We start from the raw sequence: 27,454 nt of genomic DNA, 5'->3' as shown, positions 1-27,454 counted from the left end.
GCACGCCGGCTTCACCATGCAGCAGGCGCATGCGCACCACAAATGCTGCCATGGCGGAGATGCAGCCTACGTCAGAGCCTTTTTCAATGTTTCGGTAGACGCAAAGAGGAACAACGGTACAACCTGTTCCTCCTGGAGCAGCACCGGCTGGCGGAGGGCCAGATCTACGGCGAGCAGGCGAGTGAGGAGACCGTGGCGGCCATGGCCGCGGCGAACCACAACCTCATTGCGGAGCAGTATGCCATCTAGGATGCTGTCCGCGCTCAAGTGTCCGCTCACCAGGAAGCAACCATAGTGGAGGCACAGTTGCAGATGACCGCGAAGGAGAACAATGCCGGCTGCGCCTCCTACACGCCACCGATGAACCATTAGGCGGCCCGGTGGGATGAGGACAACGTCGGCGCGCACCATTTACATCGTGGACCTCATGTCCATTGACGACGGACAGGTCGCGGACTCCTCCGAGGATGAGTAGGCCACGGGAGGCAGCAGGGCCTGGTGTCCCACGTGGGCCGGTCCGTCTCCCGTGTTCTACTCTTCCTCGCTGGAGACCGCACCTTCACTTCATCGGTCTTATCGCTAATGCTCATGGAGACGACGGATGGAGGATGACTTAGATTTATGGTCAGGTCTTTTTTTGTTCTATATGCTCAAAATGTAATGCAAATCCGCCGTGTTTGTATGAAGTCCGTCATGTTTGTATGAAATCCCGTCGTGTTTGCATGAATTTCATCCGGGTTGTTGAAAAAGAGTTTATAATGTATGCAACTAGCGTTGGATGACGTCCTCCCGCATCCATGTCCGTGGACTGGTCCCCCCTGTCCGCGGACGGATGCAGGAGGGAATTTACGGGTTGGCGTTGGAAATGACCTTAGTGAACATTCTGCAATAGGGGCAAATCTAAACACGGGATCGTTGCGTTCATCCTCATAAGTCAAATAAAAATAAAATTTGACCCACCCAGGGTTTTGCATGATACAAGGGGTTTAACTCAACCAAATGCTTACGCATCAGCTGCCGTATAGATATGCACCAAACATGATCTACAAAACATCATGCGTTGCACAATGTCTTGACACTTTGCTAACTACGAGCATAATTGGTTTGGTGTCAAAAATTGGTATGCCAATGTTTGGCATTATGTCAAATATTGATTACTAATTGATTGATTACCAAATTGACCTGCCTATCTCATATAAAGTTGCCAATATTTGATAAGTATTGGTATTGCCAATATTTAACAGTGCCAACAGTTAGCTAGTCAAATATTAGTAACAAACCAATCATGCTCACATAATTGAGAACCCAACTATGCTTTTTGTCGAAAACCCACAACTGAGTTTTAAGGGCAGCATATCTCACGGGCAAACCCTAAACCCTAGAACCGGGCAAACCCTAAACCCTAGAACCACTAAACTTAAACATATTCAAGTTTTAGTGGCAGTGAATATCTGCTTATACCCCGCAAAAAAGAATCTGCTTAACTGAGAATTGAGAGGCGCGGGAAATTACTCCGAGCGCGCGAAGGAAAAACGTTCGCTCGTCAATTTCCCCACCCCCGCACTGCCCAGGCAATCGTGGGACCCAAACCCCCGCTAAACCTGTCACAGCCCTGCCCCGTCTGCCTCCTCGAGCTTCGAGCGTCATCTCCCCCCGCCTCAGCCGCCTGTGCCCCCGCTCTCCCAAATCCCGACTCAAATCCTCCCCGGAGAGAGTCGGAATCAGCCGGTCTACCATTGCCTCGGCACGCCGATGGGGATCCCCAACCTGCTCCGCTTCATGAAGCCGTTCATCGAGCCCGTGCACATCAAGAAGTACGCCGGCCAGCGGGTGAGCAGATCCCCCGAATTCCGCAGGTTCCGTTTCATCTTTCGTCCTTCGCGAGTTCATTCGTTACTCATTGGTTCTCCTCCCCCGCTTTCGCAGGTCGGCATCGACGCGTACTCCTGGCTCCACAAGGGGGCCTACTCCTGCAGCATGGAGCTGTGCATGAGCCCCAGGAGCGCCGGCGCCAGGCGCTACATCAGCTACTTCATGCACCATGTCAACCTCCTGCGGCACCACAAGGTCGTGCCCGTCGTCGTCTTTGACGGGGGCAGCATGCCCTGCAAGTCGGCCACGGATGAAGACCGGCATAAGTACGCCCATTCGAATCGTCAATACTATTTGGTTAAGAAATGCAGTTCCTTTTCCGCCCTTCCTTCTGCGCAGTTTCATTTGTCGCCTCGTAACTTGCCGCGATGGTTTGAGATTATATGATCTGTTACTAGTATGTTAGGCAACTCACATTGGAAGTATGCATGTATACAGAGGATTCGGTCCTAGTCAGCATTGGGAGTCTCTTTTGGTAGCTGGCTTTCAGTCTTAATATTTAGACAGTACTGCAATCTGCCATCGACGAATGTTATTTATGTTCCTTGAAGATTGTTTTTTGTTGTCCAAAAAATAAATACAATATTGCCCTGATGCACAAATTTCTATGATGGATTTAAATGCAACGAAAATCAGGTTAATGTCCTGTTTCTGATACACACAATTTTATAAGTCACTTGGTTACTAAAATTCAGGAAGAGAGAACTCAGTTTGGTGTTGGGGAAAGAAAAGCTTGAGCAAGGAAATACAGCTGCTTATTCGCAAAAAAAAAAAAAAAAAAGGAAATACAGCTGCTGCAATCGACCTTTTCCGGGTAAGCATCTAATTATCCTTGCAATATTTACCAGACCAAGAAAATTCTGAATACTTGATATATTCTGGCATTCAATGTGTATGTAACCAAGACATATTAGAAACAACCATTTAAAAAATACAATGTTGTACAAATACCTAATAATATTAGGTGAGAAACATAATATCTTTATGTGTATTCCTTGTCCAAGATTTAAAATGTGACTGATGTCAGCAAAATTATTGAACTTCTAATGACTTAGAAATACTTTTGAGTAACAAATTTACTAGTAATACAATTTCCAGGTAAAGCTAAAATACCTATACATTTATATGTGGTCAATATATTTTGAAATGAACTGCAAGCTGTAGAATGTCAAGCAAAGATAATGGGGGACAGTAGTTTGTTACTGTGGATTGCCAAATCAATAAAACACTGTTTACAACAAAAGAGCAAACACAAGATGCACAACTACTATTAACAGTTTACCATGCACTTGAACTTTGATGTTTCCTTTTTTTCCAATGCATTTTCTATTACTAGTTGTGTAATTCTAGTCCGCAAGAGAAAAAGCAAGATTTTCCATTCTTCATGTTGACCTAATTAGATAGAAGTAGAAATGTGGAATTATGCTTGTCCATAAATTCATGCGTTCAGCTTTGTTAGGAATTTTTTTCAATTTACAAATGAAGTTTGAATTATCTTCCTCTTAAAATTCACCATTTCAGCCTATGTCCTCATCATTCTCTTAGTATCCCCCTTTCGACTCGGACCTTTTGCACTGTGTTTAACAATTAACAATATAAAATATCAGCACAAAGTTCCTTTGAGCAGCTGGCGACTTGTTTTTCTACCACTTTAAAGGAAATATGGTTTGATGTTTCTAAGTTTCGAGTGTACTTTGATATGTCTGTTCCAAAAGCATCCTAATCTCATTCATCTGCAGAAAGCTGTGCAAATTACTCCATCGATGGCTTATCAATTGATTCAGGTGCTTCTTTGAAAGCTCTTCCATGTAACAATTCCTTACCTCATGTAGCAAAATCTAATCTTTGTAAACTCAGATTTTAAAGACAGAAAATGTTGAGTTCGTGGTTGCTCCATACGAAGCAGATGCACAGTTGGCATATCTAGCTACTCTAGATGCTGATCAAGGGGGCATAGCTGCTGTTATAACAGAAGACAGTGACTTAATAGCATATGGTTGCACTGCTGTGAGACATTCACTTTGGTCTTCATTTTTTGTTCTTGAATCATGTATTTTATCTAATGCATTTCAAGTTGTAGATTATATTTAAGATGGATCGCTTCGGGAATGGTGAAGAATTCAGAATGGAGAAAACCTTGAAGACTGTAAAAGATGGTCTTTGCTTCCAGGATTTTGATCAAAACCTTTTTACTGGTAAACACCATTTCTGCATCTTGAAGACTTGAACTAGAGCGCTATGGTGTTTTTCGAAAAGGAGGATAACCCCTGGCCTCTGATCAAGTGATGCACACAGCCATCTTTAGTATATTATTCAACAGAGTTTGAGAAAACAAATACATGGATCAACCAAAAGCCACCTTCCTTGTGATCAATGTCGCTATACCTACTAGTTGGATGATGCAGCCTGACCATGCATCAATGCACACCATCTAATCCGGTGGCCTCACCAAGCCGCCCCACGGCGAGCCGAAATCACCAATCTGTCTAGCAGACCCTCAGCGCGCACCGCATCCGAACGCTCTAGAATCTGCCACTGCCATGTTCCGCCATCCCAACTTCAGGAGAGATCAACGCATTGACCTTGCCGGGCCCAACTGCCGTCGACGCCACCATGTCGCTAGGCAGCGCCACCACCCTGCGTGCATCCATCAACACGTCCATCATTGAGAACCCGCTCCGCCACGCCGCCGAGACCCATCGTCGCCGACGCGGTAGATGTCACACCACACCACCTCCTGATCCAGATCGCCACCAACACCAACCCAATAGTGTCCATCAGCCACTTATCTCCCAAGGCGGTGCCTTCAAGAAGGGAACGACGCTGAAGGCGTCGTCGCCGCCCACCGCAGTTAGGGCTTTCACCTGGGAGACAAATGGTGTGATGGAGGTAGTAGTAGATCTGACGAATGTCTCCATGAAGAAAAAACGGCACCCTTGGGGACCGCCACTGTCACGGCCGACCAAGGCCGGCTAGGGATTTCTCCCGATCTGAATCCTCATCTCCAGCTCCATCCGCATCGAGGACCGGCAACTCTTGCGTCCCAGATCCGTACGGAGAAGCACACCGAGCATGCACCGGGTGAACAAGACCGCCGGGCACCTGCTGACCAATGGAGAGCCGTGGAGCCAACAGTGTCCTGATCAGCTGGATGGATTGGCCGGATCCAATCCATGTGCCCACCACCGAGCACATCACAACCAGGTGCAGGGCGGAGATGAAGCTTCCAGGAGGGAGGGAGAAGGCCCTGCTGCCGCCGCCTGCCACCGGTGGCTTTGCCCGGCGCTGACTGGCAGCGGTGAGGAGGGGGACGGGCTGACCGGGGAGCTAGTGGCGGCGGTGGCTGAATGCCTCCCGAGTCGCCCTACAGGACGACGCTGGGGCCAATGGTTTCGTTTCCGCTCCTAGAGCACTATGGTGTGACTGATTGGTTCACCTGTTAAAGAAGCATTTTGTTTTTGTTCATAGCATGCAGTAGCAAGTTATGCTGTCATCTTTTAGATCTGTCGAGCTCTTGTGCAATTAGGCCTTCCTTTTTGCAATATCTTCTCAGTTCTCACCCTGTTTTTTGTTTTCTATTGATGTTTTTAATTTTTATCTGGACAGGTATGTGTGTCCTTGCAGGATGCGACTTTCTTCCCTCGGTGCCTGGCATTGGTACTAAAAGGGCATATTCTCTCATCTCAAAACATAAAAATATTGACCTTGTAAGAAACTAAGAATAACTACTCTACTGATTCCATGCTATTTGTACATCTCAAAACATATTCTCAACAATGTCTAATCTGCTGTGATTAATGTTGTGGCATCCAGATATTTCAAAAATTCATCCATTCTCATGAAGAAACATGGCCCCTAACATCTCTGATATAATTATTGCCAGGTGTTATCAACCTTGAAGCTTGACAAGCGGTATTCCATGCCGGATGATTACATTGATTCCTTCTGGAAAACTCTTGCAGTATTCAATCATGCTAGAGTGTAAGATTGTGTTTGTGCTAGCTATGTGTATCTTGTAGTATGCATTTCAGAGACTGTACAAAATCTGATAAGTCACTTTCCTTCAAATGTCCCAGATACGACGTCAAAAGCAAGTCACTGAAACATTTAAAACCTTTGGAGGAACGATATCTTAACTACTTGGCAGGAAACCTGGATATTCTTGGACCGTATCCTTAAAGAGTTCTGTTTTATTCATGAGCTGTAGCCTGTGACATCTATATTCAGTAATTTAATGGACGACTGCTTTTCTTTAGAAAAACAGCACCAATATGGAACACGATTTTGATAAATGCAATTTTTGATACATCCATTTGCTGGTACATTAGACAGCTGAGGAAGAAAAAAAAAATCATACCTTCTTAGACAGGATCACAGAACACAAGTTACAACCATAGTGAATGCACAATTTCACAAGATATCTGTGTGCTGGTAATAGGCACCTGATATTAACACTGTTTTAATATGTTCCATAGAGCTATTTTATATTTCCTTATCTTATCAGTGCCCATTCCTTGATCTTCTAAAGAGCGCTAGCCCCATCAATGGCAAGAGCGATAGCCGAGGGGCGCTTGAATCCTGTTACAATGGAGACCTTTGACGAATTCTCCAGAACCATTAGCCCCGTCGAGTTTATTGATACCTCTGCTCTCAATGTGGCTAGTCAGTATGGTTCTCAGGAAATTTTGACACAAGAGAGCACTATTACTATCTGTTCATCTGAGGAAAGCAGAGATGACATCGCAGGTAAGTGTTGTCTTTTACTCTCTAAAAAGTATATCAAGTTAAACCATTGTTAAGCTGTGCATCAGTTACTTTGTTACCAAGGGTTCTATAAGACTTGTTTTTACTTAAAAGAGTGGCATTTTTACCTTTGCTCTTTACTGCAATGGAACAACTTTATTCCAGGACTTTCAAAACTGTAACTTGTTTTCTTGAACAGCATTTGTTGTTGATGACATTACTAGTGGTGAACAGAAGTGCAACAAAGGAGTCCTTGCCCTTGGCAAGTTTCTACCGCAGAAGCATTCCTCTCCGGCAGTGGAATGCAAAGAAGTGAAGCCTAAGAACACACCTGACAACAACCCATTCAAGAAGAGGAAATTACCCACTGACCAAGGTAAAGTACCAGATCAAAACGAGTTGCTAATCGATCTGGATGAAGAAGAAGCAGTTGTATTGTGCTCATCATTGTCACGAGAGAGTGTTGGCCCAGCAGAATCTCTTGATAGAAATGGAGTGTCAACTGGATTGTGTTGGCCGTTGACACAAGAAAGTGTGGCGTCTATTCCGAATGAGAGATCATCTAAGAGGCAAAGTCAGCAGGAAGCTATCAGGAATATAACCAACAAAAATAAAGATGAAAGGAGTGGACTTCTGAAATTTTTCATGCGTTTGTAATCCTGTCATGTTTTCCACTTCATTTTGTTCTCATTTTTTCAATTCCATTCATTAAGAAATTAATCAATACATTGCAGTATGAAAAAGTTATTTCATATCTATGTATGAATTTATCTCAAAATGGAATCAGATATGATTTTATTTTAAATAGAAATTCATTGCATACAGTTCTGATCTACCCGCAATAAGCCATAGGTAGTCCTTTTTTTTGACGTATACGCATATACACCCACCTCTATAAACACACACATACACATCCCCCATGAACATTTTTAAGATACTAAGCCGACTTTATATTTTGTGATTGATGAAGTCACCATATACGTTTTTATAGTCGGAAATGTTTACTTCGCTGGAATGACTAAAATACGTTTTTGTAGTCGGAAATGTTTACTCCCATGAATGAACATCGCTGGAATGACTAAAATAAATCTAGAAAGCTGGAATGACTAAAATAAATCTAAAAAAATATGAACGCCAATGCTAAATTTAGAACTTGAATTCGATGGTTCCACTTCCACGATAGCAAACCTAACCAACTGAGTTTGCAGGTCATGTAAAAAAAAGAGAGAAGTGCATATTTTAACTTTGAACTCTTGCCCTAGTCTAATTTACAACCCTGAACTTTAATACCGTCTAAATTACAACCCCCAAGTCTCAAAACTGGTCAGGATTCAACCCTCCCCTCCCTGTTGACCGGTTTTGACCTGGGGTGACCAGTTTTGACTAGTCAACGGGTCCAATCAGCATGCCACGTCAGATTTTTTCCTTCAAAATTTCAAGAAAAAGTAAATAAAAATCTATAAGATCAGGGAAAAAAATATAAAAAGGCAAAATTCCGAAAAAATTGTTCGCGAAAAAGCTAGGGAAAATAAAAAATGATTTTTTTCTGGAATTTGAGTTTTTGGGTTTTTTCTAGAAATTCGTTTTTTTATTTTCCGTGTTTTTCGGAAATTGAATTTCTTATTTCTTTTCCTGGATTTTCTTCGATTTTACAGGTTGTTTCCTTGGAAATTTTGCATTTTTTGCTGATGTGGCATGCTGACTGGACCTGTTGACTGGTCAAAACCGGTCAACCAGGTCAAAACCGGTCAACAGAGAGGGAAGGGTTGAATCCTGGCCAGTTTTGAAAGTTCGGGGTTGTAATTTAGATGGTATTGAAGTTCGGGGTTGTAAATTAGACTAGGTCAAAAGTTAAGGGTTGAAATATGCACTTCTCTTAAAAAAAAAACCCGAGTTTGCAGGTATTCGGCATCCGAAACTCGTGGTCTTCCCGAACCACATGAAGCCGACCTCACTACTCATTGCCGCGGCGCCGCCGCGTTCACCGCACTCATGCATTCGGCCGTCCCACTCGCACACCGACACCGGGTTCCCTTGGGGACGGCGGCGACGAGGAGACCCGGCCCTTGGCGCCGACCGGCGGCCCCATCGGTTCTCTACCTCGTGGCGCTAGTACCCCCACCCCCCCACGCGACGCAACAGCATCGTACAGCGATGACCGGTGAGTATTCCTCAGAGCCCAATGAGAATGAGGGACCCAACTTGCATAGTTAGTAAAAATTTACTGTAGGTTGTTACCGACAAGTCTGAATGTTTATGGCTGTGTTGAAAGCATGGAATGGTTTTCTCCCAATCTCTTTTGTTCTTTGCTGCATCTGCTGCAGAATGGTGCATAGATGATAAATCATATTTTCTTCTCATACTTGTATAAATTCTAGGCATCATAATCTGCAGCATTCCCCATTTCCCTACGTTGCAAATGGGCCCAAAAATTTCTCTCCTAGTTTTCCCCCTTTGTACCATTAGTAATCTGCGGTTTCAACCTCACTGTTTTACTGCACCATTTCTTTTATACTAGTTCACTTTCACTCTGCTGCTTTCGGTGACTAAAACTTTTGATTTTTTTTATGGCAATGATGAATTTGGCTCATTACGAGTCACAGACAACAGGCTAATGTCTTGTTCCTTCAGGAAGTGAGACAATTCCTTCGAAATACAGGCTGGAAAACCTGAGCTCTGTCAATGCAATTTTAATACTATTCAGTTGTGCTTCTGCACTGCTGCACATAAGCATATGACGCTCCTTTTCTTCTCTGTTGGGCTGATGTGGACTGGGAATCCATCCAGGTTTGGAGTGTTCTGGGAGTTTTGTTCTGGTCAATCTAATCAAAATATTGCTTTTTGAGTGGATGCTCCAATTGATCCAGATTGTTGGGTGTTTATTTGCTTCCTGGCGGAGTACCAACATCCAGTTTATTTCTGAAACAAACATTAAAATTTGGTTGATGACCTTTAAAGTACTGCATATATGCAGTACCTCCAGCGGAGACTCATGCAAACCCACTAGAGCAGAAGTCTATTAGAAGTCTATAAATGGTTGATGACCTTTAAAGTTTGAACAGAATGTTGCTCCAAACAGGGCCAAATCCCAAGTATCTTAGTACCTGCAACAAGAAAGGCCATGACATGGAATCGAAGGCCTTTGAGATATCCAACTTGAGGAGAACTCTCTGCTCTTTTTGCCAATGGAGCAATTTGGCTATTTGTTGGACCAAGATAAATTTTTCATGAATGCACATTCTTTTGACATAAGCACTTTGATTGGGAGACACCAAATCCTTGAGCTTCCTAGCCAGCCTATTGGCTAGCAGTTTGGTGATAAGCTTGGAAAAGCTATGGACTAGGCTTATAGGGTGAAAGTCTTTGATTTCCATGGCATCTGGAGATTTTGGTAGCAGGTGATATAGGCTGAATCCAGAAGGAATAATCTGCTCACATCTCCCTGCAGAACTCGCCATTGATGGATTTTTCATGATTTGGTTGCAATGCTTTTTGGACTTGGTATGTTCTCCGTCACCATTACATCACCTCATTATCCTCTATTGTGATTAGACCCGTCCGGAAATTAATTTTGGAACTTAGCTTGCTCGTGAGGGATGATATGTGCTCTGTCTTCTCCTAAGTGGTTCGATTTCTTGCATTTCTATTCTTTTAATGTTTAACTATAACCCCACTTTGGGACCTTGCATGTTTGATTATGATTGTTCTTTTCTTGCAAATACTAGAATCCATATATATTAAACAAGTACAAGCTTTACAAGAACACCCTTGACAAAGGAATTTATAAACATGCCCAAGGGGAGTTCATCACCATCTTTGACCTGCACAATCCAACGGCGTGTCGTGGGCGTAGCTTGATCCGCACATGCCCTTTGTCGCCGAAACCAGAGAGTCATTGTAACTTTCCCTAGGAAATCATTATGTATTGCCAGGAGATGCCAATGATGACGTTCCGAAGCACGAATCGTCATCCTAGAGAAGAAGGCCACATGATGAGAGAACCAACCCCACATCACGCTGGAAGTGTCATCTAAAGATCTTATTGACATGACCATCGGCGTCACCGCGAGCCGAGGCGGAAGCATCGAGGTTGACTCCTCCTCCCTCCCCCTCCACCCCATTATCTGCCGGAATTGATTTGGGAAACCAATCCTCACGTGCTCCGAGGTGGCACCGAAGCCAGCAATGGACTTGTTCCATTGCGCTGTCGCCTCCACTGTTTTGATGGGCGACATAAGGACACCGAACCTAATAACCTAAACCAAGGCTTCCCATGAGGGCGCAATCCATGGTCTCTCGCGACTCTCGGTGCCGAAATTGGCCGCCAGAGGCGAGGGAGACCGATGGAATCAGACAACGAGGATGAGTGGTGACTAGGGATACATTAGACGGATCAGATGTCAGAGTAAGAAGACGCCACTGCTGCCTCGGACAAGGAAAAGTCTTAAAGAGTCACGCTCACATGGCAATTAGAAAAAAGTGGAAGTGTTTCTATTTCTGAAACTGGAATATTTCTTCGGTTCGGTACTCAGTTTAAGGCCGCAATAAACAAGCCCAAATGATAAGTGCCACACGTGTGGCACGAAGTAACACCGGCCTGACGTTTTTACAACTAAAATTGCCATCCGAAAAAAAAACCGAAACCCCCAAAAAAACTGAAACTTGCTATCCAAACAGAAAGTTGCCATGCTTCACAACTAAAGTTGCCATCCCTGGGTAACTAAAGTTGCCATCAGAAAATGTCAGGGCGGAATTGCTTCGTGCCACACGTGTGGCACTTGTATTTAGACTCTTGGTCTCTTTCTTGTTAATTACATGGAAAGAGCAGCATTGCAGTGATACAAATTAAAGCCACACATCATTACAGATAATTTATAGAAGACATTCCATTTGATAGTCTAAATCATACATTAAAATTAGTTCGACCAAACATAACATAACCTTGTTTCAGATCCCAAATGACAACCACTGAGTAAAAGTTAAATGTGATGTAAAACTGAACTCCATGACTGCAGTACAGGCTGATGCCATGCCATCTGCTAATCTAAATCATACATAGAAACTGGTTCTTCCTAACATATAGGATAACCTTATTTATGATCCCAAAAGATAACAGATAAAACTAAACTCCTTCTGACTAGCACAATTTCACACACAGAATGTGCAAGAATCAGCAGGTAGAGGAGCATCTCTCTGGAAGTTAGGGGCTAACGACCTAACTACAGCTCTCCACCCAAGATATTAACATCGTTGATTAATAAATCCTGCAGTCAGAAAATAAGTTTAGTTAGATGCAACCTTATCTAACTCCGTACTGCTAGTACATTTATATATGTGCAAAGCCTGACAAATTTAGAGAGAAGATAGTAAATGCCAAAACGAAAGCAGGCTCGGAAGAACATGGGCAGGCATCATGCAGCAAAAGAATGAGAAAGCTTCTTACTTCATTAAGCATGTTGTTCCTGGTAGAAATGTCATCCATCAAAAAACAATCATTAACAGCTTCCCAGAAATCATCACTGTCGATATTCAGTTGACCATCAACAGCTTCCTGATTAGCTGTGCCTTGTGCTTGCGCAGGGAGAACTCCGCCTGCACCACCATCATTCAGCATCTGTGTTGGCTCGGCAGAAATGCCCATCTGAATGTCAGGCATTGCAGCACCGATGCTTGAAGCACTACCAAGTGCGAAGTTACCATTCAGCATCTCCACCGAGCTTGTGTTGTTGTTGTTGTTGTTGTTGTTGTTGTTGTTGTTGATTGCGAAGTTACCATTCGGCATCTCCACCGAGCTCATGTTGCTGTTGATTGCAAAGTTACCATTCGCCATCCCGACCGAGCTCATACTGTTGTTGATTGCGAAGTTACCATTCGGCATCTCCGCCGAGCTCATGTTGTTGTTGATAGCAAAGTTACCATTCGGCACCTCGACCGAGCTCATGTTGTTGGTTGCCAAATGACCATTCGGCATCTCCACCGAGCTTATGTTGTTGTTGATTGATAAATCCTGCAGTCAGAAAACAAGTTTAGTTAGATGCAACCTTATCGAACTTCGTACTGCCAGTACATTTTTATATGTGCAAAGCCTGAAAAACTTAGAGACAAGATAGTAAATGCCAAAACGAAAGCAAGCTGGGTAAAACTGGGCAGGCATCATGCTGGAAAAGAACGGGAAAGCTTCTTACTTCATCAAGCATGTTGATCGTGGTAAGAATGTCATCCATCGAAAAACTATCAACAAGAGCTTCCAAGAAATCATCACTGTCGATATTCAGTTGACCATCAACAGCTTCCTGATCAGCTGCGTCTTGTGCTTGCGCAGGGAGAACGCCGCCTGCACCACCATCATTCAGCATCCGAGTTGGCACGGCAGAAATGCCCATCTGAAGGTCAAGCATTGCAGCACCGATGCTTGAAGCACTACCAAGTGCGAAGTTACCATTCGGCATCTCCACCAAGCTTGTGCCGCCGTCCATTACGAGGTAACCATTCAGCATCTCTACCCAGCTTGTGTTGTCGTCGATTGAGAGGTCACCATTCAACATCTCTACCGAGCTTGTGTTGCCGTCGATTGCAAAGTCACCATTCAGCACCTGTACTGAGCTTGTGCTGTTGTTGATGGTTACATCGACGTCGAACAACGCCATCTCCTCACCGGAACGTGCCAACGATTTTGTGCTGTTTATGAAAGCTGCTATTTGGTTCTTCAGCTTGTCGAGGCTCATCGGTGTTTGGCCAGCTATCTGGCCAGCTGGTGAGGCTGCAAGGCCTGTGAGCTGGTTGATGTTGGGGATGTTCCAATAGTCACGGCTAAGATCAGGATACTTCATAGGTGCTTGCCAGGAGTTGCCTAGGCGGTTCCCGGCGTCGCCATACGGACTCCTCTGAACCGGAGGCTGGAACCCCTGGCGAGATGGCCGCACTGAAAACTGATTCACAGGCAAAGATGTCCCACCATTGTGTCTATTTCCGTCCGCAAAGGAGCTGCCACTACTCTGAAAGCCTCTGTTTGCCCTCAGTAGATTGCCACGCAGCATGCCCATGTAGGATGACTCGCCACGGGAATGGCTGGAACCAAATGCGTCCCACGCCCCTGTGCCATTTGTCCTGTTTGCATATGCGCTGGAGGAAGAGGGCTGCTGTCTCAAACCCGGCAGCAGCCACGACAACCAAGGCCTGGAGAGCATGCTGCCACCATGGACACCGGCACCACGCGCTCCGAACGCGGACGGATGATCCATCCTTGTAGGGAGACTGGTAGGGTTCCAAGAGGCAGGGTTTGTGGACGGCCGATATATCCCATGTCCATGGAAATACTTGCAGATACCTTCTCCCCAACTTTCAGCAACAAGCAAATCGCACCTCTCTTCTGCCCCGTCCCCGGTCCTTGCGAGATACGTCCTGTACTTCTGAAATCAAAAGATAGGCGAGCACATAGATGAGAGGCGCATCATGGATATTTTTACATTTTGTTTTTGATTGTTCTTAAGACGTATATATGGAGAACAAATCAAAGGAACTGAAAGTGCTGCATGGCTCCAAAAACTCTAGAAATCACGGGGCATGCATTATATCCGATGTGTCACATTTTCACAGAAGAATAATTACAAGGTAACTAAGACAAAAGAACAGGAAACAAGCCTATCCAGTTCCAATTTTTGGGCAGCACTGTGAGATATGAACACAACCCAGCAACATGGCAAAATATGATATAGTACGAGATAGGGATTCAGTGCATACAAAAGTCAGGTATAGTTAAGGTGGTGGATGCGTTTCTTTATTTTGTATCAGCTTGATGCATCAATATACTGCCTATTATTTATAAAAAAGGTATACACGAGGAGTAGAAAGTAAACCTGCAGATGACTCCCAACACTCTCTCTGGAGACGTTATCCACATTCATGGCGGCCAGTATCTTCGATGGAACAGCCCCTGCATATACACATTCGCATAACCAAAAAGTTTTTATACCAGAGATAATAATGCCAAGATCACATTGCTTCGTTTTGGTTAATGTAGTAAGCCATGAGAAGTGTGATCGAGTAAGTTCTCTTACTCTTGATGCCGATCTGACTGACAGCCTCCACAAACTTGTCATGCAGATCATTTCTCCATGCCGTCCTCGGCTTCTTCCCGGTCGATGGGTTTGGTGACAAGTTCTCTTTGTTCGCATCATGGCCATCTTCATCATGTTCATGACTCTTCGTCCATCCACGCTTGGTGCTCTTTGCACCGTCCTGCTCGCCGCCGCCGGGTCCTCCTGTAGGCTGCGCCTTCTCAATGCTGCCGCTGAGTCTCCATGGTTGAGGGGTTCTCCTCGCCATGACATGCCGCCACATGATATCGAGGTGCTTGGTTTGCTCCGGTTTCACCAGGTACTCGCACGCCCCGTGAGCTATGCCTTTCTTCATAGCCTCGGGCCTCTCGTCCGCTGATAACACTGCACATATCATATCATATCATATCATCAGTGGTTCAGTTTGGCAACACAGGATTAAAAAAAACAACACTACTGCACCACTGAATGTCGATCCCTGTGGATTAAGATCAGAAAAAAAGTGTTCATTTGATGAACTCTTGTCTTTTCCATATATGGATGCGGAAACTGTAAGCAGACGCGTTATACATGTTGAACAAACATCAAACGTGTCAAAGAAACTCTGCAATGTTCTATTCTGTTCCAAAGTGGAAATCACGCAGGAATCAAGCTCATATCATGACAATTAAAAGCTGATCTGCAATTCAAACGGCTAGGATTTGACATACTATCCTCCCTCTCTCCTTGAGCTAGTATGTGGCAACAGGTTTCTCAAGGAGAGAGGGAGGCCCAGATACTAGGTGTGCAGCTGATCGCATCAGCAAAGCAGAGTGGAGCTACCGAGCTAGGTGATGTCGCCAAAAAAGAAGCGACCATATCAAGTGCCTTGGCGATGGCGATCTTGAGCAAGATATCAACTTCTCTTTTGAAGCAGCCGGGCGGTCTGGCGAACGAGGGGGAAATTATCGTGCGTTGTTTGCTTCTTCAAAAGGCACCCTGAATGTACGATACCAGATCGGAGTGAAAGTACCTTGGAAACGATCTTCACAAAGTTATCAACTACTCCCTCCGTCCCATAATATAAGAGTGTTTTTTACACTAAACTAATGTAAAAAAATGCTCTTATATTATGGACGGAGGGAGTAGTATTTGAAGTTACTAAAGAATGTGTTTGGCTCAACCCCTTTTTTGTTAAGTTATCTGATTACAATGTTACCTGATTACCTTAAACTTGTTTGTTTGTAAAAGTTATCAACTAGTATTTGAAGTTACTAAAGGACTTCTTTGGTTCAGCCCTTTTTTTATAGGTATCTGATTACCTTAAACTTGTTTGATTGTATAATTGTATGCATGACTCGATCCCTACTAGTTTGTTAGTTCTCTAATGACTACTGACTTGACCCCTAATCTAGTTGCCCATAACTCCCCAATCTCCGACGCGAGATGCATATAATTGTGCACGACAGAGTTTGTATATGTATTGTCCACGAGTATATGTACGGTATATATACCCAGAAAAGGTCAACACAATGTGTGTTGGATCCTATTCATTCTCTAGATTTCTATGTTGTATTAGTTGCTCTTCTCTAGAAAAAGGTATACAGAGAACCACCTCTTGGTGTGGTTGTGGAGCTATGGGAGCAGGAATCCATCCCTAGGGTTTAAATCATGACACTCACATTTATATTGGTTGGTTCTCCTTCGATACTGCTCACTGATCCGATGTGCGTCCTCAACCAGGACTTTGGGCAGGTTGCGTCCAATTTCCTCATCAAGCCAACTAGTTCCTAGGCCTACCTCTTCATACCATGATTGTGGTCGCCAGAGGAAGCACGACTGCACCAACAACACACCCCAGACAGTGGTGCACATACTCCGAGGGCTGTCATTGGTTTATATACACCGGTGCCGGAGCATGCTCGTCTTTGGTGTCAATGGCACCGCTCGTATTTGGCACCCAAGAGCCGCCACTCTTCATCAGATTTTGCAACAATTCCCTCTTTCTTGTAATAAATCTGAGTATCATACTTGTCATGGCTGCCATGTAGGTAAACACGCTCGCTTGCCTTTTAGTTCTTCTTCCCCCGTCGCTACTTTTCCCTTTGAAATAATGCATTGTGATGTATGGACGTCTCCGATCCCTAACAACTCTTGTTTTCGGTATTTACTTCATGCACTCACTTCATTTTATGCCTATGTAGTCATGCATTTATCTCGTTTCGTGCTTTATCTTCAAACTGACAATGACAAAGAATTCAATAATGTAGGTGTCTGCACCCTCCTCTCCTCCCACATGATGATCCTTCGTCTCACCCGCCCCTACACCTCGAAGGAGAATGAACATGTCAAGCACATGCTCTGCGTATTCAACGATAGCATATGCGCCTTCATGTACCACTCCAACACCCCTTCTCGATTCCAGCCGAATGCACTCTCTGTAGTTACTCACCTCCCCACCTTTTTCCCTGAAACCCATGGTGGATTTACACCCCTAACCATCATTTTTGCCACCCTTGTGTAATAGTATCTGCATCTTTGGTTGTCTCTACGACCCCACTGTAGCCACCACTGCATCCGCCAGGTAGCCTGCATTTTTCTTGGCTATCATCCTAATACGAAAGGGTTTTGATGCTACGATCATGTGGTGCAACGCATGATAGTGTCTTGATATATGTACTTTGGCGGTCATTCTTTCCCATTTTCATGAAATTCGTGCTCCATCAAATACATTGACACCAACATTCGTACCTCCGTGTCAATGTCCCACGCTGGCTCATATAGACCGAGTCCCATGCCCCGCACAACTGCTGTTGACATGTCCTGGACACCTGCTGCCATGTCACACATTTCCGCTACCATGTTGCCTGAAATGGATGCCATGGCGCCAGATGCCGCCATGGAAGCCGATGTCACCCCGACATGCTGCCGCGACACACATTTCTACCATTGATATACCCGTAGAGGATATCATGTCACCTATTTTCTTACATGACAACCTTAAATTACCATGCCCGCCTCTGTTGTAATGACTATAATTACTGCCTTGACACCTATTTTTGCACCAATACCACTGAAATGGCTACCATGTCACCCCATGCTACCGAACGTGCCCTAATTTTGCCCCCAAACATTGAGACCATTCTCGCGTCACTCTGTCACCGACACCAAGGTCCACGCCACCCTCACACTCTATGGTCAATCGGGCATAACACATGTCTTATAGTCCAGCACCCGGTACGATTTGACCGCACTCTCACCATCGCTGCCGCATCTCCACTGCAGCGCTCCACTCTTGATACTCTTTGGATCCCAATTGGCGAGCAACAATGCATGCTAACATTTTGGATTGTCTGTGGGTTCACCCAACATTTTGGCATCGACTTCTTTGAGGCCTTTTCTCCCATTGTCAAGAGACCACCATTCACATCATTCTCCAAATTGTTGCATCTCGTTGATGGGCCTTGCATCAACTCGAGATCAACAATGGGTTCTTTCATGGGAGACTGGAAAACATGTTCTCTATCAGCATTCCACCGGCTTTGCCAATGCTCATCGTCCAACCAACACATGCCTTCTTGCCAAGCACCTGTATTGGCTCAAATTTTGGCATCACCTCCCGCCGCCAGAACGCTGGCTACTAAATGGGATGGAATGTTTTTTGGAAGGGTACTAGTAGAGTGTTTTGGTACTAAAATAGAAGTGTGCGTGCACTAACTCATACGTGCGGGGCGTTCATAGATGCAATCTAAATTTATGTGTTATGCATCAAAAGGTACTTCTACTTAGGTGGAGCCGGTATGCAAACACTTGGTTGTGCATACCCAATGTCGACACATGAAACATGGTCACCCAAACCATTCGGCGCCCACAACGGTTTGTGCCAACTTGCTCAGGCAAAACTCGGTCCAGGACTCTTGTTCATACCAATTTAAGGTAGAAAATGGAAGATTAGATTAGGGAAAAGGCTTTACCGATGACCGGCAGATCCATCTCGAGGTCGATGAGCCGGAGAAGCTTGAAGCCGTCCATGTCCGATAGGTACACATCGCTGACCACCAGATCAAAATTGTCCCTCCCCTCCCTAAGCATCTGGCGGGCCATCATCGCGTCCCTCACGATTGTCGCTGTCGCGCATAAGAACCAAAACCAAGAAACTTCAACATATTAGTCCCAATAGATTTAACAATGCGATTTGGATCTAGATAGAATAGGTGGTTAGGAACACTCACGACGGTAGTTGCGCATGCGCAGGAGAACCTCCAGGACCTTGAGGCTGACAGGATCATTGTCGATAGCGAGCACACGCAACCCCGATGGGAACACGCTCACAATCGCCTCCTTTCCATGCCTTTCCTCACGCATATCCATCTCTTCTTCTTCCCTTAGATAAACTAACCACGATTTGCTAACCAACATCAATAAACAACCAAAACATGGGAAAAACCCTACAGAAATCCACAAATAGCAAGAAACAGGCCTAGGACTTCACACCTTGTGCAAAGGATCCCTGGACGGTGTGCTAGGCGCAGAATAAATTCGATGTTGCAAGAACTCCAGAGTAGCACCAAGGACTCGAGGATGGACAGAGGATCTTATAGATCGGCTGAAATTAATGGGTGCCAAATATAGAAAGTGCTATTCACATGTAAAATTTTGTACTCCTTAATTTCTCTATTTCAGTTTCTATCTCATTGCCAAAATGATGCCGGGCCGACCTCTCAATGTGTTTTGTTGTGTTGTGTGGTTCACGGGGAACCACCTTTTCCTTCCTATTTTACCCTAGCAAATCTTGGAGGATAGGTATGATTTGAATCCTTGTGATGTGTCTGATTGTTGTTTAGGCATGTATGATAAGTCGATAGAGTTCATCATGTCTTGTACTCAAATCAGTTGAAGAATTGTGTTACATGATCATATAACCTAAGAGTTGATATGTTTTATGAGAGAAAGTGAATCATCCTCCAAAATGAAAACTTCATTACAACATCAAGATCCCGCAGAATGGAGAAGTTACTTCTTCAAATTTTGCATCTAGCGTATTTTATCTATGGTCGATGACTATGATTTACTTGTTGGAAGTATGCCCTAGAGGAATATCTATATTATTATATTTCCATACCAGAGTTAAGAGTTTATATTCTATGCTATAACCGCTATGATCCTGGAATATGCGATTCAGTGGAAAACTCATATGCACATGTGGAATGATAAACTATAAATAAAAGGTTCCTAGTCTCGCCTCTAAGACTAGCTCAAGTGTTGTTGGTGTTCACGTTTTCCGGATCTTACGATATTGCTAAGTGTAACAATGATCCTAAAAACCACATTGAGACTATGATGTTAGACGAACGATCATATTGAATTGACCCAATCTTGTTTGTTACGAATTGAGTTAATATCGTCTATATTCAATTGTAATAACACGGAGTGTTAACACGTGATATTTCTCCTTAGACCATGAGATGGGCTTTAGGGTTGCTCAAACGTCACCTGTAACACGATGATCATAAAGACAACTTACAGGTTCATCAGAAAGTTTGACAAGTGCCCGGATAGCTCGAGAGTGGGATTTGCTCCTCCGACAATGGAGATATATTCTTAGGGCCCTCTCAGTGTGACGGCAATGATCATCATCTGGATAGACACACGTGACTTCTTCACAGGGATGCTAGAACATAATAATGAGAAAGAAGAACAAAGCCGGTAACTAGGATTTCGATATAGTGAGCATGGTGATGACTCAGTAGGATACCAATGCATCCCGGGTTTTACAAAGTATCACAAAGCAAAGGGAACATCATATGATAACCAAAGGTTCACTCAAGTATCATTCGTGTGCTCATAGGGATCGATATGGACATCCACGGTCCCGCTATCGGTCATTGAACAAACAGTTTCGTTCATGTCTATGAGTTACTGAACCTACAGGGTGACAAGCTTAAGGAAATCACGATCTGGTAAGTGTTAGTAGGATGGGAGTGATGGTAATATATTTGTGGAATTGTTTCATTAATATTCGGAATAGTTCTGAGAGGATCCGGAAGCGTTTTAGGGTCACCGAAAGGGTTTCGGTGAATATTGGGTAATACCGGGTATTACCGATTGAAAGTGCGTTAAGTCGACTAGAGGGGGGGGGGGGTGAATAGGCGATTTTTATAAATTCTTCACTGAGGAATTTCAGGGTGGGGAAATTCCTAAGTGAAGAACTACTTGCAGCGGAATAAGTACTCAGATGCGGACATGACATAACATAAGCATGGATATCATGATGAATTGAAAACAAGGCACATAGTACATAAAGTGTAAGCACATGATAAAACAGGGTGAAGACAAACAGACTGAAGAAACTGAACTGAGGAAATTGAGAAAGTCTTCAGTCAAAGCCTTCAAACAGATATGAACAAGCACCCAACACAGTAATGAGGAAATGAAAGGGTTGAGGAAATAGAACCAGTAAGCTTGGTGAAGACAATGATTTGGTAGACCAGTTCCAACTGCTGTGACAGTTGTACGTCTGGTTAGAGCGGCTAGGTATTTAAACCTGAGGACACACAGTCCCGGACACACAGTCCTCACCGTATTCTCCTTGAACTAAGGTCATACAGACCTCGTCCAATCACTCGTGGTAAGTCTTTAGATGACTTCCAAACCTTCACAAACTCGATCACCCGGCGATCCACAATTTCCTCTTGGATGCTCTAGACCATGACGCCTAACCGTCTAGAGGATGCACAATCCTCAAAGGTAAAAAGCGTCAGTTCCGCACAGGAACAATCTCTTCAGTGATGCTCAATCACTTTGGGTTTGTAGGTGTTTGGTTTGGGGTTTTGGGTTTTTCCTCACTTGATGATTTTTGCTCAAAGTCCTCGGAGGATGGGATGCTCTCAATGACAAGTGTCAGTTTCTCACGGAGTAGCCAACAAGCTAGTGGTTGTAGGGGACAACTATTTATAGCCTAGGGAGCAGCCCGACATGATAAGACATAAATGCCCTTCAATGATATGACCGTTAGGTGGGTAGATATTTTGGGACAGCCGGCGCATAGCACAACAACGGCCGGAAATTTGAGGTTCAAGTTCCTCAGGGCTATCATGTTCCTCATAGTGTAGAAAATCCGCATCGGCGAATTCCTAACTCCTCAGTCAGAACAAATTCCTCAGAGACCAGAAGAACTTCGTCTCTGTCACTGAAGAAATTGACTGAACTGTATGAGATTTCCAATGGCTTCACTTGAAGGGACTGGTAGGTGTAGGATTTTGAGACGAGCATCACTTGGAAACTTTCCCTTAGTTTTACCTCGACCCCCTTTAATAGTACGGTGTTTCCTATGACTCAAGAAAGAGAAAAGGAAACTACGAAAACAAAAGTCTTCACACTTCATGTTCCTCATATGAATATCAAGTCTTCACGGTCACACCAATTTCTTCACTTTTAAAGTCTTCAGAAAGTCTTCAGAAATCCAAAGTCTTCAGTCGAAGACATTCATTTTTAGGGGTCGACTTTCTCTATAAATATCAAACTCCTCATAGACTTATAGACCTGTGTACACTCACAAACGCATTACCCCCTTAACCTATAAGTCTTCAATACACCAAAATCACTAAGGGGCACTAAATGCACTTACAATCTCCCCCTTTTTGGTGATTGATGACAATATAGGTTAAGTTTTCAATGAGGATAAACATATGGAGTGTAAATACTGATATTGAGGAATTTGATTGCAAGATATAGAAGAACCCCCCCTGAAGATGTGCATAGTGAGGAATTTGCTTTTGAAGCAATGCACATTTGAAGAGTAGAATCATGGAGATCTCCCCCTATATCTTGTAATTCATACACGCATTTAACATATGATACGAAGAATTTGAAATGCATGATGAAATATGGTGACTGATGTGATTCAACATGCGCGCATTACATATATGAGGAAATATAATGCAGAGGAACATAGCAAAAGTATCAGACCACCATCGGGTTTAAGTTTACAACTCGATCCAATAAATCTTCAGAAGAACGAGAGTTGTAACTTAAAAAAAACACCCATATATAGAGACCCGCTTGAAGACTAACTCTCAAAATTCTCCCCCTTTGTCATCGAATGACCAAAAGGGACGAAAAGTGAGGACTAACGCTCCTGAAGAATATCATCACTAAGTCGATGAAGGAGCGCCAGCATTGTTGGGGTCGGTTGTTGATGTAGGGCCTGTCGCAGTGTCGTCCAAATCTTCATACTCATCAGTCTCGCGCGATGAAGAATATGAGCTGGCTACCAAGGAAGGAACTTTGGTTTTCTTGAATTTCTTCGCTGGTGGTTGAGACCATTCAAAGTCCTGCTTGAAACCCATTTGCTTCAGATCTTCTTCACCATAGAGATGAGACAGAACAGTCTAGGTGCGATTGAATACTTCATGGAGGTAGAAGTGGCTCTTCTTCACTGCATTATGTGTGGCAGTCATGTTGTGAAGAATAGAGCCAAACTGACGCTTAACCCATTTTTGGTTGCGATCGACCTTCTGGTGAAGACTGAGGAGAAGCTCACGATCAGCCATCACCCTTGGAGTTGTGCCTTGAGGATTTTGCTTTGAGGCATTGGCGGCGGAGTCATGAGTGGAAGATTCATTATTGGTGGAATATGATGCAGCTTTGCGGAACTGACCATCCAATGGACGAATGCCTTCATCAATAATAGCAGTAGCCTTGCCCTTTTCATCAGCTGAGGAAAATGTCCGCTTAAGGACTTTTATTGGGGGCAAGTAGCTGACGTGATTCTGCAAATCAGCCTTGTAGTTGATTGAAGACCTTGATCTGAGGAATCTCATAATCCAGGGAGCGTAAGGCTTCAATTCAATAGGGGACAAAGCTGCATTTGCCAGAGTCCTCATGAAGAAATCATGGTAGTTGACAGGAATGCCATGAATGAGGTTGAATAGCAGATTCTTCATGATACCAACGACCTCTTCTTCATTAGAGTCGTGGCCCTTGATTGGACTCAAGGTCTTGGTCAAGATGCGATAGATAGTCCGTGGTACACACAACAATTCCTTCACGAGGAATTTGGTTCTTGAGGCTTGACCGGGCTTCAGCGGCTTCATCAACACTTGCATATATTGGTCCGTAAGTTCAGGTTCATGATATATACAACATGCACCTTCAAGGGGAGGACTGACAGGGCAGGGCATGAAGCAATTCAGAGGCCGGTGCTTTGAAATGAGTATTCTCTGTCATCCAGTCCAATACCCAAGAGTTCACATCTTCAACATTTCCTGTGATGTGCAGCGTTGCATAGAACTGAAGAATTAGTTCTTCATTCCAATCACATATATCGGTGCATAAGTTGAGAAATCCAGCATCGTGAAGAACACTGAGGACTGGCGTGAAGCAAGGTAGTGATTCCATGTCCACATGAGGAATATTTGCATGATTAAATAATTTGTCCTTATCGAAAAGCAGTGAATAGAAGTTGTGCTGGCAGTCCAGAAATGCTTCCTTCTAAGATGAGCAGAGTCATATGAGTTGTAATCTGTGAAGAATACATGCTCATGGAAGAAGTAAACAGCCTTGAATTTTTGCTTCTTGGAGAAGGGATTCTTCGGCTTGAGCTGAGGAGTGTCAGTCAAAGTCATCACAGCCTCAGGAATCACGTTCTTCGGAACCACAAGCTGAGGAATTTCAGTTTCAGTTGCAGCCTGGTTCTTCATTTCTTCATCAACATTTTCATAAGCACTAGTGGCTGGAATTGCTTCGGTAGCATTTTCATCAGCACTAGTGGATGGAATTGCTTCAAGGATACGAGGTTCTTCAGAGCCCATAAGAACGTCAGTGTGCATAGGGGACTGAGGGATTTATTGTAGAGGGGTGAAGGGCGGAGAGTTGGGGTGCTGACTATCCCAATAGTCATCATTTAGCACTAGAGTGGAGCACCTAGTATCCACGTCTTCATCTTCTTCATTTAATTCTTCAACACCTGCCTCTTCAGCTGTGAACTGAGGCATAGGCGATGAGCTGATTGATTTGAAGGGATATCATCCGGTTCAATTTCTTCATCCATCTGCTCTGTAGAAGCAGCAGAAGGAACGTCTTCATCTGACCCACTTGGGATCACATAGTCTTCACCAAAAGGGACAAGTTCCTTTAATGGCATGCTTGAAACTGGAATAGCATCAATCGGATTCTCAAAAGAGCTTGTCATTTTCTTCATCTTCTTTGGTGCTGAAGACTGAGATGAAGTAGATGCTTTCCTTTTCTTCATTGTTGCTCGCTCCACAACTTTGGTTTTCTTCGCTTCTGATGCAGAAGGAAGAACTGTACTTGTTAGGGCAGGAGGAGCAGAGGAAATAGGTTCAGTCTCCTCAGGCGCAACTGATGCAGTTGCCCTGGTGGGTTTAGATTCTTCAGGCTCAGCGGTTGATGCCTCAGCTGGCCTGACTTGTTCTTCAGGTGCAACATTAGTGGTTGCCCTGGCAATGTCATCAGCGGCTGGAATGCAGTCATCAGCCCTGGTACTCTCATTTTCTTCAGCAGCCTGATTTTCATCAGCGGTGCTGGCATATTCTTCAGTCTGCTGAGCAGATGCTTCAGCTTGAGGAGATTTAGCTTTTGAAGTGAATTTTTAGCCAACTTTACAAATCTGACTTTGGCTCCAAGCCAATCTGCACGCTATGCGTCAAATTCATCATTGAGGTTTTTAATCTCCGTCTAAGCAGCAATGAGTTCATCAGTGGACATTTTCACAATGTTCTTTTTCAGAAGTCGCTCCTTCTTGTATTGAGCTTTCTTCAGCTGCCTGGCCTTCTCAAACTTCCATTTTTCTTCGCCTATGAAGGCGCTTAGCATGTGATTTTGGCCATAAGTCAGCTTGAAGTCTGTCATAGGAGTGTTGGGGTCCTTGTGCCAGAGATCAATGTATTCAAGGATCAACTTTGGATCCAGTAGGAGAGGAACTTCACTTCCTTTGGCTCTAGCGGCCCTCTGCTGTCTATCTCTGATGATTTCTTCAAGTTCTTCATCATCAGCTTCGTCATCACTGGGCGACACATGAAAGGCGACTTGCTTCTTGTGAGGACTTGGTCTAGTGCCTCGTCCAGCAGTGGCCTTGGTCTTCAGCAATGTGGGGCCAGTTGAGGAATGCAGAGGAGGTGAAGAACTCGCAGAGGTTCCTGAGGCAATAAATTTTCCTGTGGTCCGTTCGCATGAGGCGAGATGCACAGGTGTTGAGGACTTTGACAGAGGAGCTGAGGGTTTTGGAACTTGAGGAACTGGGGTAGCTTGAGAAATTGGCCATGAGGGCTTAGCAGAAGAGGTTGGCTGTGAGGGCATTGAGGAAGAAGTACTGAGATTATGTGCATGCTTCTTTGGCATAGCTTCTTGGGCTTGCTAGCAGAGGCCTCAGTAGGGGCAGCAGCAGCAGAGTCGTTCCCCGTCGCCCGCAGCCAACGCTGCCACCGGCCCGGCGGGGAACGAGCAGCAGGCCTCATCCCAGCATCCTTCGGTGCGGCGGGATGGCCGCACCGCCACCCCGTCGCTGACTCCAGCTGGCTCGTCGTCCCACGCCCGTCGCACACCCATGGATGCGCATGCCTCACTGCTCTTGGCGCGGGAGCTCCTGCACTATCGCCCCGTCGACGACCTCTACGAGGACTGGCTCGCCCGCATCACCGAGCTCGTCAGTGCCGCAGGGGGCTCCCCCTTGCGGTCCCTCTTGCTGCCTCGCCCTCCGTCCCGTGCAGTGGGCGAGGATCAGGAGGCGCCTCCGCCACCTCCTCCCCAAGAAGGTGCCTTGGCTCCAAGGCGTGCAGCCCCAGGGCAGGACCCTCCACGTCCGGCGCCTGCGCGACAAGAAGGGAGCTGCCAAGAGATCCCACGTCCCCGGGAAGGTGCCCGTGCGCTCCCAGCGCCGACGCGCCAAGATCGCGCCCCAGCGCCTCCATGACAAAACCCCGCGCTGCTCCCAGTGGCAGCGCGTGGTGACCCGCGAGAACAAGTCCAGCACCAGCAAAGGGCGCCGGTGACCATGGCGGGCTGCCTCGCCTTCACCCCCGAACTGCGCGGCGTCACATGGTCAGGCAAGTTCAAGCCTGACCTCCCTCCCTGCTACGATGGCACAGCGGACCCCGCGGAGTTCCTGCAGCTCTACGAGCTGTGCATCGTAGCCGCCAACGGAGACGAAAAGGTCATGGCGAATTGGTTCCCCATGGCGCTCAAGGACGACGCCCGCACCTGGCTCTTGAACCTGGCTCCCGGCATGATCTCCTCCTGGAGCGAGATGCGCACCCGCTTCATCGCCAACTTCCAGGGCACTCGCGACCGGCCCCCGACCATGAGCGACCTGCGCCGCATCAAGCAACAGCCAGGAGAAACCCTGCAGAAGTACATCCAGCTCTTCAACTACGCTCGCCTCAAGATCCCCAAGGTGACTGAAGAAGCTATCATCTCAGCCTTCTCCGACGGCATGCGTGACGTCAAGATGAAGGAAGAGCTAGCAATCCATGAAGACCTGTGCACATCCCTGGAGCTGTTCAACTTGGCGACCAAGTGCGCCAGGGCTGAGGAAGGGCGTCTCTCCCTCCTCGAGCTCCCGGCAACCGACCCGGAAGAAAAGAAGCTCAAGGCCAAAGACGTGAAGCGCAAGGGGGCTGCCGTGCTAGCAGCGGAACCAGACACCAAGCGAGGCAGGGATCAGCCTGAGTCATCCAAGGGCGGACGGTACTGCGTGTACCACGACCTCCACACCCACAACACCAACGAATGTCAAGAGCTTAGAGCCATGCGAGATGGGCGAATTGGCCGACGCCCAGAGCGCA

At 45.3% G+C, this 27,454-nt stretch overlaps 2 protein-coding genes and 1 long non-coding RNA gene across 4 annotated transcripts; 2 read left to right on the top strand and 1 right to left on the bottom strand.

The window, feature by feature from the left end:
• The first annotated feature begins 1,570 nt into the window (after positions 1-1,570).
• Positions 1,571-7,448, top strand: LOC123147768 (exonuclease 1). Of its 2 annotated transcripts, none has more exons than XM_044567077.1 (12): positions 1,571-1,830; positions 1,927-2,138; positions 2,568-2,614; positions 2,655-2,686; positions 3,612-3,656; positions 3,739-3,879; positions 3,953-4,067; positions 5,479-5,579; positions 5,756-5,853; positions 5,949-6,041; positions 6,401-6,618; positions 6,815-7,448. In XM_044567077.1, the coding sequence occupies exons 1-12, from the start codon at positions 1,753-1,755 to the stop codon at positions 7,270-7,272; spliced, it is 1,638 nt and encodes a 545-aa protein (XP_044423012.1). In that variant the 5' UTR covers positions 1,571-1,752; the 3' UTR covers positions 7,273-7,448. The 2 variants fall into 2 exon arrangements, with proteins under 2 accessions (XP_044423012.1, XP_044423011.1); XM_044567076.1 differs by having other exon boundaries at positions 3,730-3,879.
• A 1,076-nt stretch (positions 7,449-8,524) lies between these two features.
• LOC123147766 (uncharacterized) lies at positions 8,525-13,320 on the top strand. The gene is made up of 3 exons (XR_006473426.1): positions 8,525-10,704; positions 12,196-12,822; positions 12,938-13,320. It is a non-coding gene; the product is annotated as an uncharacterized lncRNA (long non-coding RNA).
• On the bottom strand, positions 11,742-12,401 carry LOC123147765 (two-component response regulator ORR25-like). Its single transcript, XM_044567075.1, has 2 exons — positions 12,059-12,401; positions 11,742-11,879 (listed from the first exon to the last, which is right to left on the bottom strand). Exons 1-2 carry the CDS (start codon positions 12,395-12,397, stop codon positions 11,835-11,837), a joined length of 384 nt encoding a protein of 127 aa, XP_044423010.1. The 5' UTR covers positions 12,398-12,401; the 3' UTR covers positions 11,742-11,834.
• Positions 13,321-27,454: the final 14,134 nt, after the last annotated feature.

This window comes from Triticum aestivum, chromosome 7A (assembly GCF_018294505.1).
Source record: "Triticum aestivum cultivar Chinese Spring chromosome 7A, IWGSC CS RefSeq v2.1, whole genome shotgun sequence".
NCBI classification, from domain to species: domain Eukaryota; kingdom Viridiplantae; phylum Streptophyta; class Magnoliopsida; order Poales; family Poaceae; genus Triticum; species Triticum aestivum.
This window is presented reverse-complemented; position numbering and strand designations above follow the sequence as displayed.